Source organism: Canis lupus, chromosome 24, assembly GCF_011100685.1.
Source record: "Canis lupus familiaris isolate Mischka breed German Shepherd chromosome 24, alternate assembly UU_Cfam_GSD_1.0, whole genome shotgun sequence".
Taxonomy (NCBI): domain Eukaryota; kingdom Metazoa; phylum Chordata; class Mammalia; order Carnivora; family Canidae; genus Canis; species Canis lupus.
This window is the reverse complement of record NC_049245.1, coordinates 47476414-47488578: the sequence shown is the minus strand read 5'-3', so window position 1 is coordinate 47488578 and position 12165 is coordinate 47476414. Positions and strand designations below refer to the sequence as shown.

Genomic DNA, 12165 nt, shown 5'->3' with positions numbered 1-12165 from the left:
GGAGGACGAGCCAGCCGCCGGCTCTGCTTGTTTGCTGTGCTAGCACTTTGTATCTGAAGGACTTGTCACACTCAACAACAAAGTTTCCACTCCGGCCGTGTTTCCAGTTGGTGCATACATTGTATCCGGTGAACACTAAGAGGCCCGAGTGGAGGCTGCCTTAGGCACCTTGGAAAAATCCGCTTCCTGCTGTTAGAAAAGGGAACTTATTCTGGCATCAAAATCACAAGACTCTGGCTGCTTCTCTTGTGCTTTAATGGTCGGCACTCAAACGACAGCGTGTCAACGGCCCCGGCCTGCGCCTCCCTCCACACACTCATTTGGTCTGTTTGCAAGTTACCGGGTGATACAAAAATAGCCCGTACAAACTCTGTTTCCCGCATATAAAAACCGAGCGGAAAGGGTCTCAGTAGTCACTAACACAAAGCATCTCAGGAAAAATACAACACAGGTTTAACTTCTGCAGTATTTTTTTCATATAAAACACTAGTAAAATAGGCTTCTTAAAAATTAAATAGTGAAATACCACCAAATTATATACATCATTACAGTACAAGTGAATGAGGCAAAGTATCCAGTTCTCGGTTTCTCGGGCGCAGGCGCTGTGCGGCGGGGAAGCCTGTCTCTCTCTCCCGAGGTGGCAGCCGCTTTACGAAGAGTGGCTGGCCGCCGGACAGACGGAGAGACGGACAGAGCCGGGTCGCCCAGCAAGACCAAGGTTCCTCAAGGACGCAGCAGGAAGGGCCGCCACTCCGGGGGTCCTGCCCGGGCCGGGGCTCTGCTCCCGGGAGCCCACACGGCGGGAGCTCACCGCGGCACTGGGGAGGGGCCGGGGCCTCGGCGCCCGAGCCGGCCCCGCACTCTCGGGCCCACCGGAGCCCCAGGTGGTCGCAGGGGGCCCTGTGGGAGCCTCAGGCACCGAGGCAGGCGGCGGGCTGGGGGCGTCCGGGGGGCCGCGGGGGGACAGCAGCGCCCGCCCCCTGCGTGGCTGAGCCGCCACTACGTTCGGCGCCGCTTGGCAGCGCTGGGGCTGGAGGGGTTGCTGTTTGCCGTGAGGACTTTGTCGGTGACCCGGCTGCGCTTCCGCTTGTCCGCCCCCTCCTTGGACCCCAAGTCTGACGGGTTCTTGTCTTTGCTGGACTTCTCGGTTGCTTTCCCCAAGCTTCCTGAAGACGAAAAAACTGGGAGACAAAATCATTTGGCTGAAAACAGAATATCCAGAGTTTTATTTCATCTTCCTGCTCGGTTACAGAAACCTGCCTCTGCACGCGCGCCACCCTGAGGCGGGTCCTCCTGACGACGGGGCCCCCTCGAGGCCCTGCGTGCAACCCCCCACCCGCCGACCCTGCCACGCGGAGCTCGCCTGTGCCCGCCGCGCGCGCTTTCCGTCCGCCTGCCACGTGCCGGGCCGAGGCTGCTCTGGGCTCGCGCGTGCCGTGGGCCACATGCCCCCACGCGCGGCTCCCGCTCAAGCGGGTGGAGGAGCCGACAGGGCCGCCCAGGCGGGGGACATGGGGCTGTGCCGGGGCCCAGGGGTGGGTCGGGGTGCCCCCCGCTCACCATCGTCCGCCCCGTTGTGGGGGTCCACGTCTTCCTTCATTTCCTCCTTCATTTCCTCTTCAATGACCACTTTTCCTGTGGGGCGACAGCTGACGTTTACCAAAACGGTGGGAGACGCGGCCCTGCCCAATGCTGCGGACGGCTCAGGCCGGGGACGGCTGTGTGTGTGGTTCTCAGCTGCCGCCAGGCCGCTTTTAAAGAGAGCCGATTGTTCTTGAACCAGTTCCCCCCAGCCCCCGAGGCTCCCCAGACCACCCCCCGTCCACCTGGCCCAGCACTGCCAGGCCAGCGACCCTCACTCCTCCCTGAGGCCCGAGACCGTGCCCGACACCATCACCCCCGGCTCCCTCCTGCCTTCTAACCCCAAACCGGACCCGACCTGCCAGAACCTCACCTTCTCGGACTTCGTGAATGATTTCTTCCGGAAGGACGAAATTCCTCTCTGGATTTGGAAATGGAAGGATCTCAGATTCATGCTGATGGCAAAAACGATGATTTTTGTTAAAGAAACAAAAAAATATGTGATTTTACCAAGTCACCAAAACCACGGAAGAGCCCATTTAGGAGCATCCGATGAAGGCCTACAACCGTGTGGGGTGGCGGAGGCGGTGGGGGTGAGCGGGGCAGGTGCCCTTTCCGCTTGCAGTCTACAAGGAGCTGGGCTTTTCTAACAGACAAGCAGAAGGCAAAGCTATTCTGTGAAGCAGGGGACCGGCCAGCAGAAGAGGTCAGGGACAGGAGGCTGGGCGGACCCCTCGCCTGGCACGCCCCTAGGGACAGGGTGGGTGCAGTGCCCACACTGCCCTACAACTGCCCTACAGCGGCTCCGTCCCCATCAGAGTACGTTCAAGGGCAGTGACTGCCGCAGGACACTGGTCCCTCCAGCCTTAGAGAGCAGGGGCTGGAGAGACAAGCTGCCGCCTGGAAACCAACAGGCACAGAGACCCCGGAGACCCAGGACCACTGGTGGAAGGGCGAGGGGAGCTGGCACAAAGGGTCTGTATGGGGCGGGGGCCTCTTTGCAGTCTGGGGGCTGCGTTACAGCGACCTGCTAGCCCGCAAACGCGCTGACCGCTAGCTCCTGGAGCTTCAGAAACCCCGAGTCCTGGGCCTCAAGTCCCCCCGGGGCGGGGGCAATGGACTCACACTGCCAGGGTCCTGCCTGCCTCTGCCATCAGCCCCACAGGGCTACTGGGGTCTAAGGAGGCTACAGCCTTGAGGTCTCGCCTGGTCCCGGACAACAGGCAGGATGAAGACAAGGGAGAGGGTTGGACCGAAACCCTTGAGTGGAGCCCTAGGCTTCCCGGTGTCTCATGGGCCTGCTGCGGGCGTCAGGGTCTGTCTCCGGGCTGTACCAGGGGCCCCCCCAGGACAGGGCGCCCCTGCCACCCTCACATCTGTGTCTGGCTTCTGGCCCCAGTGGCCTAGTGTCAGGGCACAGCAAGTCTGGGGACCAGGTGACCCCAGAACGTGACAGATGTGGGGGTGAGGCCCTTGGGGAGGGGCTCCTTCAGCACGGCAGCTGCTCCCAGCAACAGCCGCTCAACCTTTGGGCCAGGCCTCCCATCCCCGGGGCACAGCTGTCACCTTTATCCTCTCTCTAGGGTACAACAAGGACATGCCATGACCTGTCCACGGCCAACAGGAAACAAGGGAAGCTCTGGATCTGGACAGAGAACTCTGGACTCAGCTGCAGGGCTGGTGTGGCCCTGGGTCAGCCAGGGAGGCAGAGACCGCCCTCACCCCGCCACAGGTTCCTACCCCTCTGCCCCCTGTAAGTCCCACTCCCACCCCACTCCCCAGGGGCTCTGGCCTCCTCTGAGCTCCTTGACCCACCATCTCGTGCTGCCACAGGGCCCGGACACCTGCTGTTCCTTCTGGCCCTGCTGGTTCCCTAGTGAACCTGCCTGCCTTCAGAGGACATGAGCTGGCGGTCCATGAGGACGGGGACCCTGCCTGCCTGCTTCCCACGGAAGCCATATTCACCTGACTTGCACTTGGATCCGTCATGTTCCTGCCTGGAGACCCCAGGGCCTCCCGTAAGACCAACGTGGCCTTAGGCCTCAGCTCCCTGGTCACTTCCCCGGGGACATGGTTAGTGACCGCCCCACGTAAAGTAGGTTCTGTGAAAGTAGCCAGTTCCCATCACCAGGTTTGTGTTTTTCCTGAAACCACTTGGAGCTCCCTTAGTAACAGCTGCCCCTGGATTATGCACAGGGCACAGGGCCCCCCGAGACAGGGCCTGGCGGACACAGAAGAGGAGCTGTGTCTGGGAAGGGGGGGGCCCGGCTTTAGGAGGACCGGGGAGGGTGGGATCCAGCTCACCAGTGCCTGCATGTCATACATGGTGCTCAGATGGTCCCAGATGACCTTGGATGGGACCTGCCGACCAATGTTCTGGCTGAACTTGTCCCGGATACAGATCATGTGGAAGTGTCGGTTCACACCTGTGAGAGAGAGGAGTCAACCTGTAAGGAGGGGAGGCTAGTAGCTAAGGGGGAAGGGAGTAGGGGAGGAGGCAGGGGTCTGCATGGGAAGGAGAGAAAGGTAAAGATGAGGGTAGCAGGGTGGGTGTAGGAGATACAGAGGGAGAGTACAGGAGAGAAGAAGGTCTGCAGGGTGGCTGGATGGGCTCAGGAGGGGGCAGGATTGGCAGGGGTGAGTGGGCTCAGGAGGGGACAGAGGAGGGGTGCATGGTGGGCAAGGGGTGGGTGGGCGTGCTCGAGGGGGCAAGCGTGGGTACAGGAAGGGTCAGGAGGGGGAAGGGTGGGGTGGGTGGGCTCAGGAGGGTACAGGAAGGGGTGTAGGAGGGGGGCAGGTCAGCAGGGTCAGTGGGTGGGCTCAGAAGGGGACAGAGGAGGGTAGAATAGTGGAGGGCAGGAGGGGGCAGGGTCGGCAGGTGTGGGTGGGCTCAGGATGGTAGAGAAGAGTACAGGAGGCATAAGGAAGAGGGCAGGAGGGGAACAGAGAAGGGGATAGAGAAGGGATGCAGAAGGGGTGGAGAAGGGGCAGAGGAGGGCAGAGGAAAGTAAGGAGGGAGGGAGAGGAAAGTAAGGAGGGGAGAGGAGGATAGAGGAGGGCAGAGGAGGGTAGAGGAGGGCAGAGGGGGGCAGAGGAGGGCAGAGGAGGGGAGAGGAGGGCAGAAGAGGGCAGAGGAAGGCAGAGAAGGGCAGAGGAAGGCAGAGAAGGGCAGAGGAAGGCAGAGGAGGGCAGAGGAGGGTAGAGGAGGGCAGAGGAGGGTAGAGGAGGGTAGAGGAGGGCAGAGGAGGGCAGAGGAGGGCAGAGGAAGGCAGAGGAGGGGAGAGGAAGGGAGAGGAGGGCAGAGGAGGGCAGAGGAAGGGAGAGGAGGGCAGAGGAAGGGAGAGGAGGGCAGAGGAAGGGAGAGGAGGGCAGAGGAAGGGAGAGGAGGGCAGAGGAGGGCAGAGGAGGGCAGAGGAGGGCAGAGGAGGGGAGAGGAGGGCAGAGGAGGGGAGAGGAGGGCAGAGGAGGGGAGAGGAGGGCAGAGGAGGGGAGAGGAGGGCAGAGGAGGGGAGAGGAGGGCAGAGGAAGGGAGAGGAGGGGAGAGAAAGGGAGAGGAGGGCAGAGAAAGGGAGAGGAGGGCAGAGGAAGGGAGAGGAGGGCAGAGGAAGGGAGAGGAGGGGAGAGGAGGGCAGGGGAGGGGAGAGGAGGGCAGGGGAGGGGAGAGGAGGGGAGAGGAAGGGAGAGGAGGGGAGAGGAGGGCAGAGGAAGGGAGAGGAAGGGAGAGGAGGGCAGAGGAGGGGAGAGGAGGGGAGAGGAGGGGAGGAGGAGGGGAGCAGAGGAGGGGAGAGGGAAGGAAGAGGAGGGCAGAGGAGGGAGAGGAGGGCAGAGGAGGGGAGAGGAGGACAGAGGAGGACAGAGGAGGACAGAGGAGGGCAGAGGAAGGGAGAGGAAGGGAGAGGAGGGGAGAGTAGGGGAGAGGAGGGGAGAGTAGGGAGAGGAGGGGGAGAGGAGGGGAGAGGAGGGGAGAGGAGGGGAGGGGAGAGAGGAGGGCAGGGGAGGGCAGAAGAATGGAGAGGGAGGGCAGAGGAGGGGGAGAGGAGGGCAGAGGAGGACAGAGGAGGACAGAGGAGGACAGAGGAGGGCAGAGGAAGGGAGAGGAAGGGAGAGGAGGGGAGAGAGGAGGGGAGAGGAGGGGAGAGGAGGGGAGAGGAGGGGAGAGGAGGGGAGAGGAGGGGAGAGGAGGGGAGAGGAGGGGAGGGGAGAGGAGGGCAGGGGGAGGGCCAGAAGGAATGGAGAGGAGGGCAGAGGAGGGGAGAGGAGGGCAGAGGAGGGGAGAGGAGGGAGAAGAGGAGGGGAGGAGGAGGGCAGAGGAAGGGAGATGGAGGGCAGGGAGGGCCAGGGGAGGGCAGGGGAGGGGCAGGGGAGGGGGAGAGGAGGGGAGAGGAGGGCAGGGGAGGGCAGAGGAGGACAGGGGAGGGCAGGGGAGGGCAGGGGAGGGGAGAGGAGGGGAGAGGAGGGAGGGGAGGGCAGGGGAGGGCAGAGGAGGGGAGAGGAGGGCAGAGGAGGGGGGAGGAGGAAGGGAGAGGAGGGCAGAGGAGGGGAGAGGAAGGGAGAGGAGGGAGAGGAGGGGAGAGGAGGGGAGAGGGGAGAGGAGGGGAGAGGGGAGAGGAGGGGAGAGGAGGGAGAGGGGAGAGGAGGGGAGAGGAGGGGAGGGGAGAGGAGGGGGAGGAGGGCAGGGGAGGGCAGAGGAGGGCAGGGGAGGGCAGAGGAGGGCAGAGGAGGGGAGAGGAGGGGAGAGGAGGGGCAGAGGAGGGCAGAGGAGGGCAGGGGAGGGCAGGGGAGGGCAGAGGAAGGGAGAGGAGGGCAGAGGAGGGGAGAGGAGGGCAGAGGAGGGGAGAGGAGGACAGAGGAGGACAGAGGAGGACAGAGGAGGGCAGAGGAAGGAGAGGAAGGGAGAGGAGGGAGGAGGGAGAGTAGGGGAGAGGAGGGGAGAGTAGGGGAGAGGAGGGGAGAGGAGGGGAGAGGAGGGGAGAGGAGGGGAGGGGAGAGGAGGGCAGGGGAGGGCAGAAGAATGGAGAGGAGGGCAGAGGAGGGGAGAGGAGGGCAGAGGAGGACAGAGGAGGACAGAGGAGGACAGAGGAGGGCAGAGGAAGGGAGAGGAAGGGAGAGGAGGGGAGAGTAGGGGAGAGGAGGGGAGAGGAGGGGAGAGGAGGGGAGAGGAGGGGAGAGGAGGGGAGAGGAGGGGAGAGGAGGGGAGAGGGGAGAGGAGGGGCAGGGGAGAGGAGAAGCATGGGAGAGGGCAGCAGAGGAGGGGAGAGGAGGGCAGAGGAGGGCAGAGGAAGGGGCAGAGGAGGGGAGAGGAGGGCAGAGGAAGGGAGAGGAGGGCAGGGGAGGGCAGGGGAGGGCAGGGGAGGGCAGGGGAGGGGAGAGGAGGGGAGAGGAGGGCAGGGGAGGGCAGAGGAGGACAGGGGAGGGCAGGGGAGGGCAGGGGAGGGGAGAGGAGGGGAGAGGAGGGCAGGGGAGGGCAGGGAGGGCAGAGGAGGGGAGAGGAGGGCAGAGGAGGGGGAGAGGAAGGGAGAGGAGGGCAGAGGAGGGGAGAGGAAGGGAGAGGAGGGAGAGGAGGGGGAGAGGAGGGGAGAGGGGAGAGGAGGGGAGAGGGGAGAGGAGGGGAGAGGAGGGGAGAGGGGAGAGGAGGGGAGAGGAGGGGAGGGAGAGGAGGGGGAGGAGGGCAGGGAGGGCAGAGGAGGCAGGGGAGGGCAGAGGAGGGCAGAGGAGGGGAGGAGGAGGGGAGAGGAGGGAGAGGGGCAGAGGAGGGCAGAGGAGGGCAGGGGAGGGCAGGGGAGGGCAGAGGAAGGGAGAGGAGGGCAGAGGAGGGCAGAGGAGGGCAGAGGACGGCAGAGGACGGCAGAGGAGGGCAGAGGAGGGGAGGGGTGCAGGAGAGTGGACGAGGGGTGCAGCAGGATGCAGGAGGGGGCAGGAGCGGCCGCGGTCGGCGGGGAGGGCGGGTGGGCGCGGGGGAGGAGGAGGTGCGGGGGGCGGGCGGCCTGCGAGGCCCCGCCCCCCGGCCGTTGCCCGGCCCGCCCCGCCCCCACGCGGGTCCGCGGCCTCCGCTCACCGACGGGCTTGTGGCCCAGCATGGCGTGGAAGAGGCACACCTCCACCTCGGGGCTCCACACCACCGTCTCCTCGGCCGGGCTGGTGGCCGCCTCCCCCGGCCCCTTGTCTCCCGGCGCGCCGCCGCCGCCCACCTCGGCCTCCCCCATGGCCCGGCCGCCCAGCGACGAGCCCCCGGCGGGAGCGGGCGCGGCCACGGCCTCCGCGCAGGCGCACTGCGGCGGGGAGCGCGCGGCGGGAGCGCGCTCCGGCTCGCGCGCGGCGCAGGCGCAGGCGCAGCTGAGGGGCGGGCCCCGCGGCGCCCCCTGGCGGTCGGGCGGCGCGGCACGGGCGGCCCCGGGCGGACGGCGGAAGCGCACCGGAGGCGAGGCGGGGGCGCCGCTGCGCCGCTCCGGGTGCGGCCCCTCGAGCCGAGCGCCGGGCGGGGCGGGGCGGGGCTGCGGCCGCACTTCCCCGACTGCGGCCCTAAGCGGGAACAGCAGGCCACTGGCCACGCCCGGCGGCTCCCAGGGGCCCGGCCCGACCTGACCTGGCCTTGACCGCGGGCCTCCGTGGAGGTGACACCGCGCCCCCCTCCGCTCGGGCCCCGGAGGGGGCGGGGCCGGGGCCGGGGCGGGGCTTGCTCCGGGGGCGGGGCCGGGGCGGGGCAGCCTGCAGGGAGGAAGTCCTCCGAGGCATCGCTGGACCAGGGCCGCCGGCCCCGCCCCCGGAGCAGGCCCCGCCCCCGAGGCAGGCCCCGCCCCCGAGGCAGGCCCCGCCCCCAGAGCAGGCCCTGCCCGTCCCCCAGGTCCCCGCCCCGCCCAGGCCCCGCCCAGACCCCGCCCCCGAACGGGCCCCGCCCCCGAACCAAGCCCCCGCCCCGAACCAAGCCGTCCCTGAACAGGCCCCGCCCAGGCCCCGCCCCCGCCCCGCCCACCGGCGCGGGGCTGGTACCGCCGCGGGGAGCGCCCCTGGCCTCCCGCGGGGCGTGGACCCTGCTCGGCTGCCCGGGCCCCTCCGCGGCCTCCGCCTCCTCCTCCGTGCGGTGGGCTCGCCACCGGCGTTCCCGGGGCTGCTCAGCGGTACCGCCGAAGGTCCGGTGCCCCGACCGCGCCCCCAGCAGGCTCAGGCCCCGGGACCTCGGGGTGGGTCAGGGCGGGCTCAGCGGGCTGGGGCTGGAGCCCTGTCTGCGGAGGGAGCTGCTGCGGATGCGCCTGCCCTCCATGGCCCTCGGGTCCCGGGGTCAGCAGAGCGCCCTGGGGGGCCGGTCGCAGGCAGAGGGCGGCAGGACAGGCCTGCGGGGCCGGGCGCTAGAAGGTGGCCTGCAGGGGGAGCCCAGTTGGAGGGCCCAGGGGGACCAGAGCCGCCAGGCCTGGCAGGCTGGGAAGGGAGGCGGGCCGTGGGTGGGGGCTCAGTCCTGGACGGTGGGACCATGGCGAAGCTTCCTGCCCTGACCGCCGCACAGGAGGAGCCGGTGGGTCCCCCGCGGTCCTACCAGGTCAGCCAGGGCTCCCCGTTCGTTGCCTGCTGGTCACGCCTTCCCTGCCGGCTTGTCACATCACGGTGGCCAGGGCCCATGTGGCACACGACAGGTGGACGGTGACCATCGGTTCACAGACCCAGTAACCAACTGACCAACTCACTCTCCTGATCCCCCCGCCCCTGCCTCCTGTATTGTCTTCATCTTCAAAAGATGCAGTTGGCCTCCCAAGTGTCTAATCCCAGCCATGGCAGGCTGGGGCCCCAGAGGGAAACACGTAGGCCCTGGAAAGGGACCTCTCCCATGGCCGGTGAACGCACAAGCCACCCGGTTTATTCATCAGTCTTGTATGAATTTGGCTACTGGGAATTATTCCCAAGACCAGCTCTAGGTTCTGCCCACGTGGAATGTGTTGCCTGGAGAGCTGATGTCATCTCGGAAGGCAGTGACCATTGCTTATCAAAGGGCGCCTATGCTCCACTCCCAAGGAGCCACCTGGTTGTTGGTTGTGAGAGCTGGGTTCAGGGTAAGCAGTGTTTGGAAGGCTTTGATCAAACACGCCCTGGTGTGTCCACCTGCCCTGGGGAAGTGTCCTCCTCTCTGACCGGGTCCCTGGGACAGAAATGGGATCCTTCCCCAGCCTGGCTGGCACTCCCCTGCGGGCCAGTCCTCCCTGGCGCGCACTGGAGTCACCTCTGGGACACGGGAGGAATTCCCGGACGTAGGAGGCACAGCTTAGAGTTGGGAGGCCAGCTGCGGACCCACGTCCACTGCTCGACCATGGGCCTCCTCGGGCCTCGCCCTCACATCTGCACATTGAGGACAGCGCGTTATCCCCGTTCCCGGACTGAGGGGCCTCAGCGGGTGAGGTGCCCCAGGGCCCCCGGGGGCACCAGCCAGGGTGGCGTTTCCCACTCCAGACCGGCTGGGACTTGCAGCCCACAGTCACACCTCTAGGGGGCATCCCTCACCCGCTGTTTGGACTCAGACCGGCTCCAGTCTCAGAAATCTGCAGGCAGAGACCCAGTGAAGGCTTTTCCTGTTCCCCTGGCATCTGCCCCAGGGGCCAGTCAACGCATTTTGGAAAGAAAGTCCAATTCTTCAGACACGGCCGATGAGGAAGCGCTGTGATGGCCCCAGGGACATTTGTCCTGCCCCTGGGCATGGCTGTGCAGTCAGCTCGGTGGATCCTCGCAGCACCCGCTGTCACCTGCGGGGCTAAGCCTGGCCCAGAGGAGGAGGGGAGCCCCGGGGTGCCAGGCACCGTGGCTGGGCACTCCTGATGGGTCAGGGGGTGCGTTGCCTTCTTCGTGGAGTGGCCAGACTTAACATATCAAAGATGACCTCAGTGAAAGTTGAATTTCAGATAAAAAAGAATACTTTTGCAGTATATTTATGTCTCAAATACTGTGTGGGATAAACTTAGAGCCAAACGTATTCTTTGCTCATTTTCTGTCCGAGTGTTACCGTGTGTCCTGTGTTGCAGCCGATGATCCTGCTCCTCTGTCTGCGTTGCTGTCCGGTCAGCAGCTCGATGGCTCCTGCACTATGCTCATGCCAGGCCCGCAGTGTGGCGCCTGCTTCTCGCTGAAGTGAGCGTGTGCGGGGGGGGGGGGGGGTGCGGACAGGGATGCCCTGGCACCGCGGGGCGCGCCTTAGGATGTAGAGGGGTAGCGACGCGGGCTGTGACAGCCAAGGGCAGACCCCAGGCCCGGCTCCCCAGGCGCCCATTTGTGGGTAAGAGCGCACAACCATCGATGTCCCCACCTCCCGCCTTGACGTCCCCTGGGCACATGTGCCATGAAAAGCCACGCTGCCCTGGAGTCGGGTGCGTTCGTCCCTCCGGTCCCTGGGCTCAGGGTGGACCCTGCTGAGGAGGGGCAAGTTCTGGCGGCCCGGGCTGCTCAGCGTGCACACACTCACCGGCAGCACACACGCATGCCCACACGGGGGTCTTGTCAGAAACGCAGACTCTCCCTTATGGGCACATGCACACAGGCGTGCACACACACATGTGCACACACGCACGTGCACCACACCCAAATCCGTGGAGTCCACATCCGCCCTCCAGGGTCTTCGTGCGAGGACCACACGGGGGGCTCCGGCCAGTGGCCTCTCTTCCAGGTCTGCGGGGACCTTGACGCGGGCTGGGGGCCAGGTTGAGCTGCTTTAGATCATCTTTTCATTTCCTGGTTTCCCGGGAAACTGAGCCTCACGTCTCCTACCCGTTTGGGGACGCGTGGCCTGCGAGCGCTTGGTGGCGGGAGCCAGGCCCTAGGGACGGCTGTGGGAACCATGGCCTCCCCTGACCGTAGGGGCCAGGCCGTCAGAACGCACCCTGGATACTTTTTGCCAGTGACTATTATTCTCCTATCTGTGGGCGGGGAAACTGAGGCACGGGACTGCTGAGTAAGGGGTCTGCTACGCCAGCCAGGCTTTGACCGCAGAGGGCCAACCGTGTAGGCTCTCACCCTGAGGGTGGGCATCCCAGGGGACGGCACTTGTGTTTTGTCCCCGCTATGGGGACTGACAGGTCGGCCCTCCTCCTCCTCCTCCTCCTCTTCCCACAGCCCCCGGGAGCCCATGGGCCAGTTTGCAGGAACCCCGTTGTCCAGGAGTGGGGTCGGCGCCCAGGGCGGGGAGAGCATGGGCAGAGGTGTGGGGACGGGAGCCCCACTGCTCTCAGGGGGCTTATTTCAGCATCTTGGCAGGTCATGGGCCAGCCCGGGAACGGGGCGGACCCTGGACCTCCAGGGCTGCGGACGTGGGGGCGGAAGACGCCCTCCCAGCATGATGCGCAGCCGACCCCTGCCCCACGGCCTCCCGCTCCGAGGGCCTGGGCGTACCGGTCGAGGCTGGGTCCTTCCCCGTCCACTCGGCGTCCGGCGCCGGCCGCTTCCCTGGGTACGTACCATGGAAGGAAATGATTCGTGGGTCAACGCGGAGAGTAACTAATGTTCTCTTTGTAAAAGGAAACAATTCTGTTTTACAGGCAGGAAAAGTCACCCTGAGAGAGAAGCCCCGGGCCCCGCACGGCCCGAGCCCGGCGTCCTGGCCTCGCCTGGCTTCCG

At 66.0% G+C, this 12165-nt stretch overlaps 1 protein-coding gene across 1 annotated transcript; it reads right to left on the bottom strand.

Annotated features, from left to right (window-relative positions):
- Positions 1-238: 238 nt before the first annotated feature.
- MRGBP (MRG domain binding protein) lies at positions 239-7823 on the bottom strand. Its single transcript, XM_038572816.1, has 5 exons — positions 7637-7823; positions 3886-4007; positions 1955-2036; positions 1561-1635; positions 239-1181 (listed from the first exon to the last, which is right to left on the bottom strand). Exons 1-5 carry the CDS (start codon positions 7782-7784, stop codon positions 1000-1002), a joined length of 609 nt encoding a protein of 202 aa, XP_038428744.1. The 5' UTR covers positions 7785-7823; the 3' UTR covers positions 239-999.
- Positions 7824-12165: the final 4342 nt, after the last annotated feature.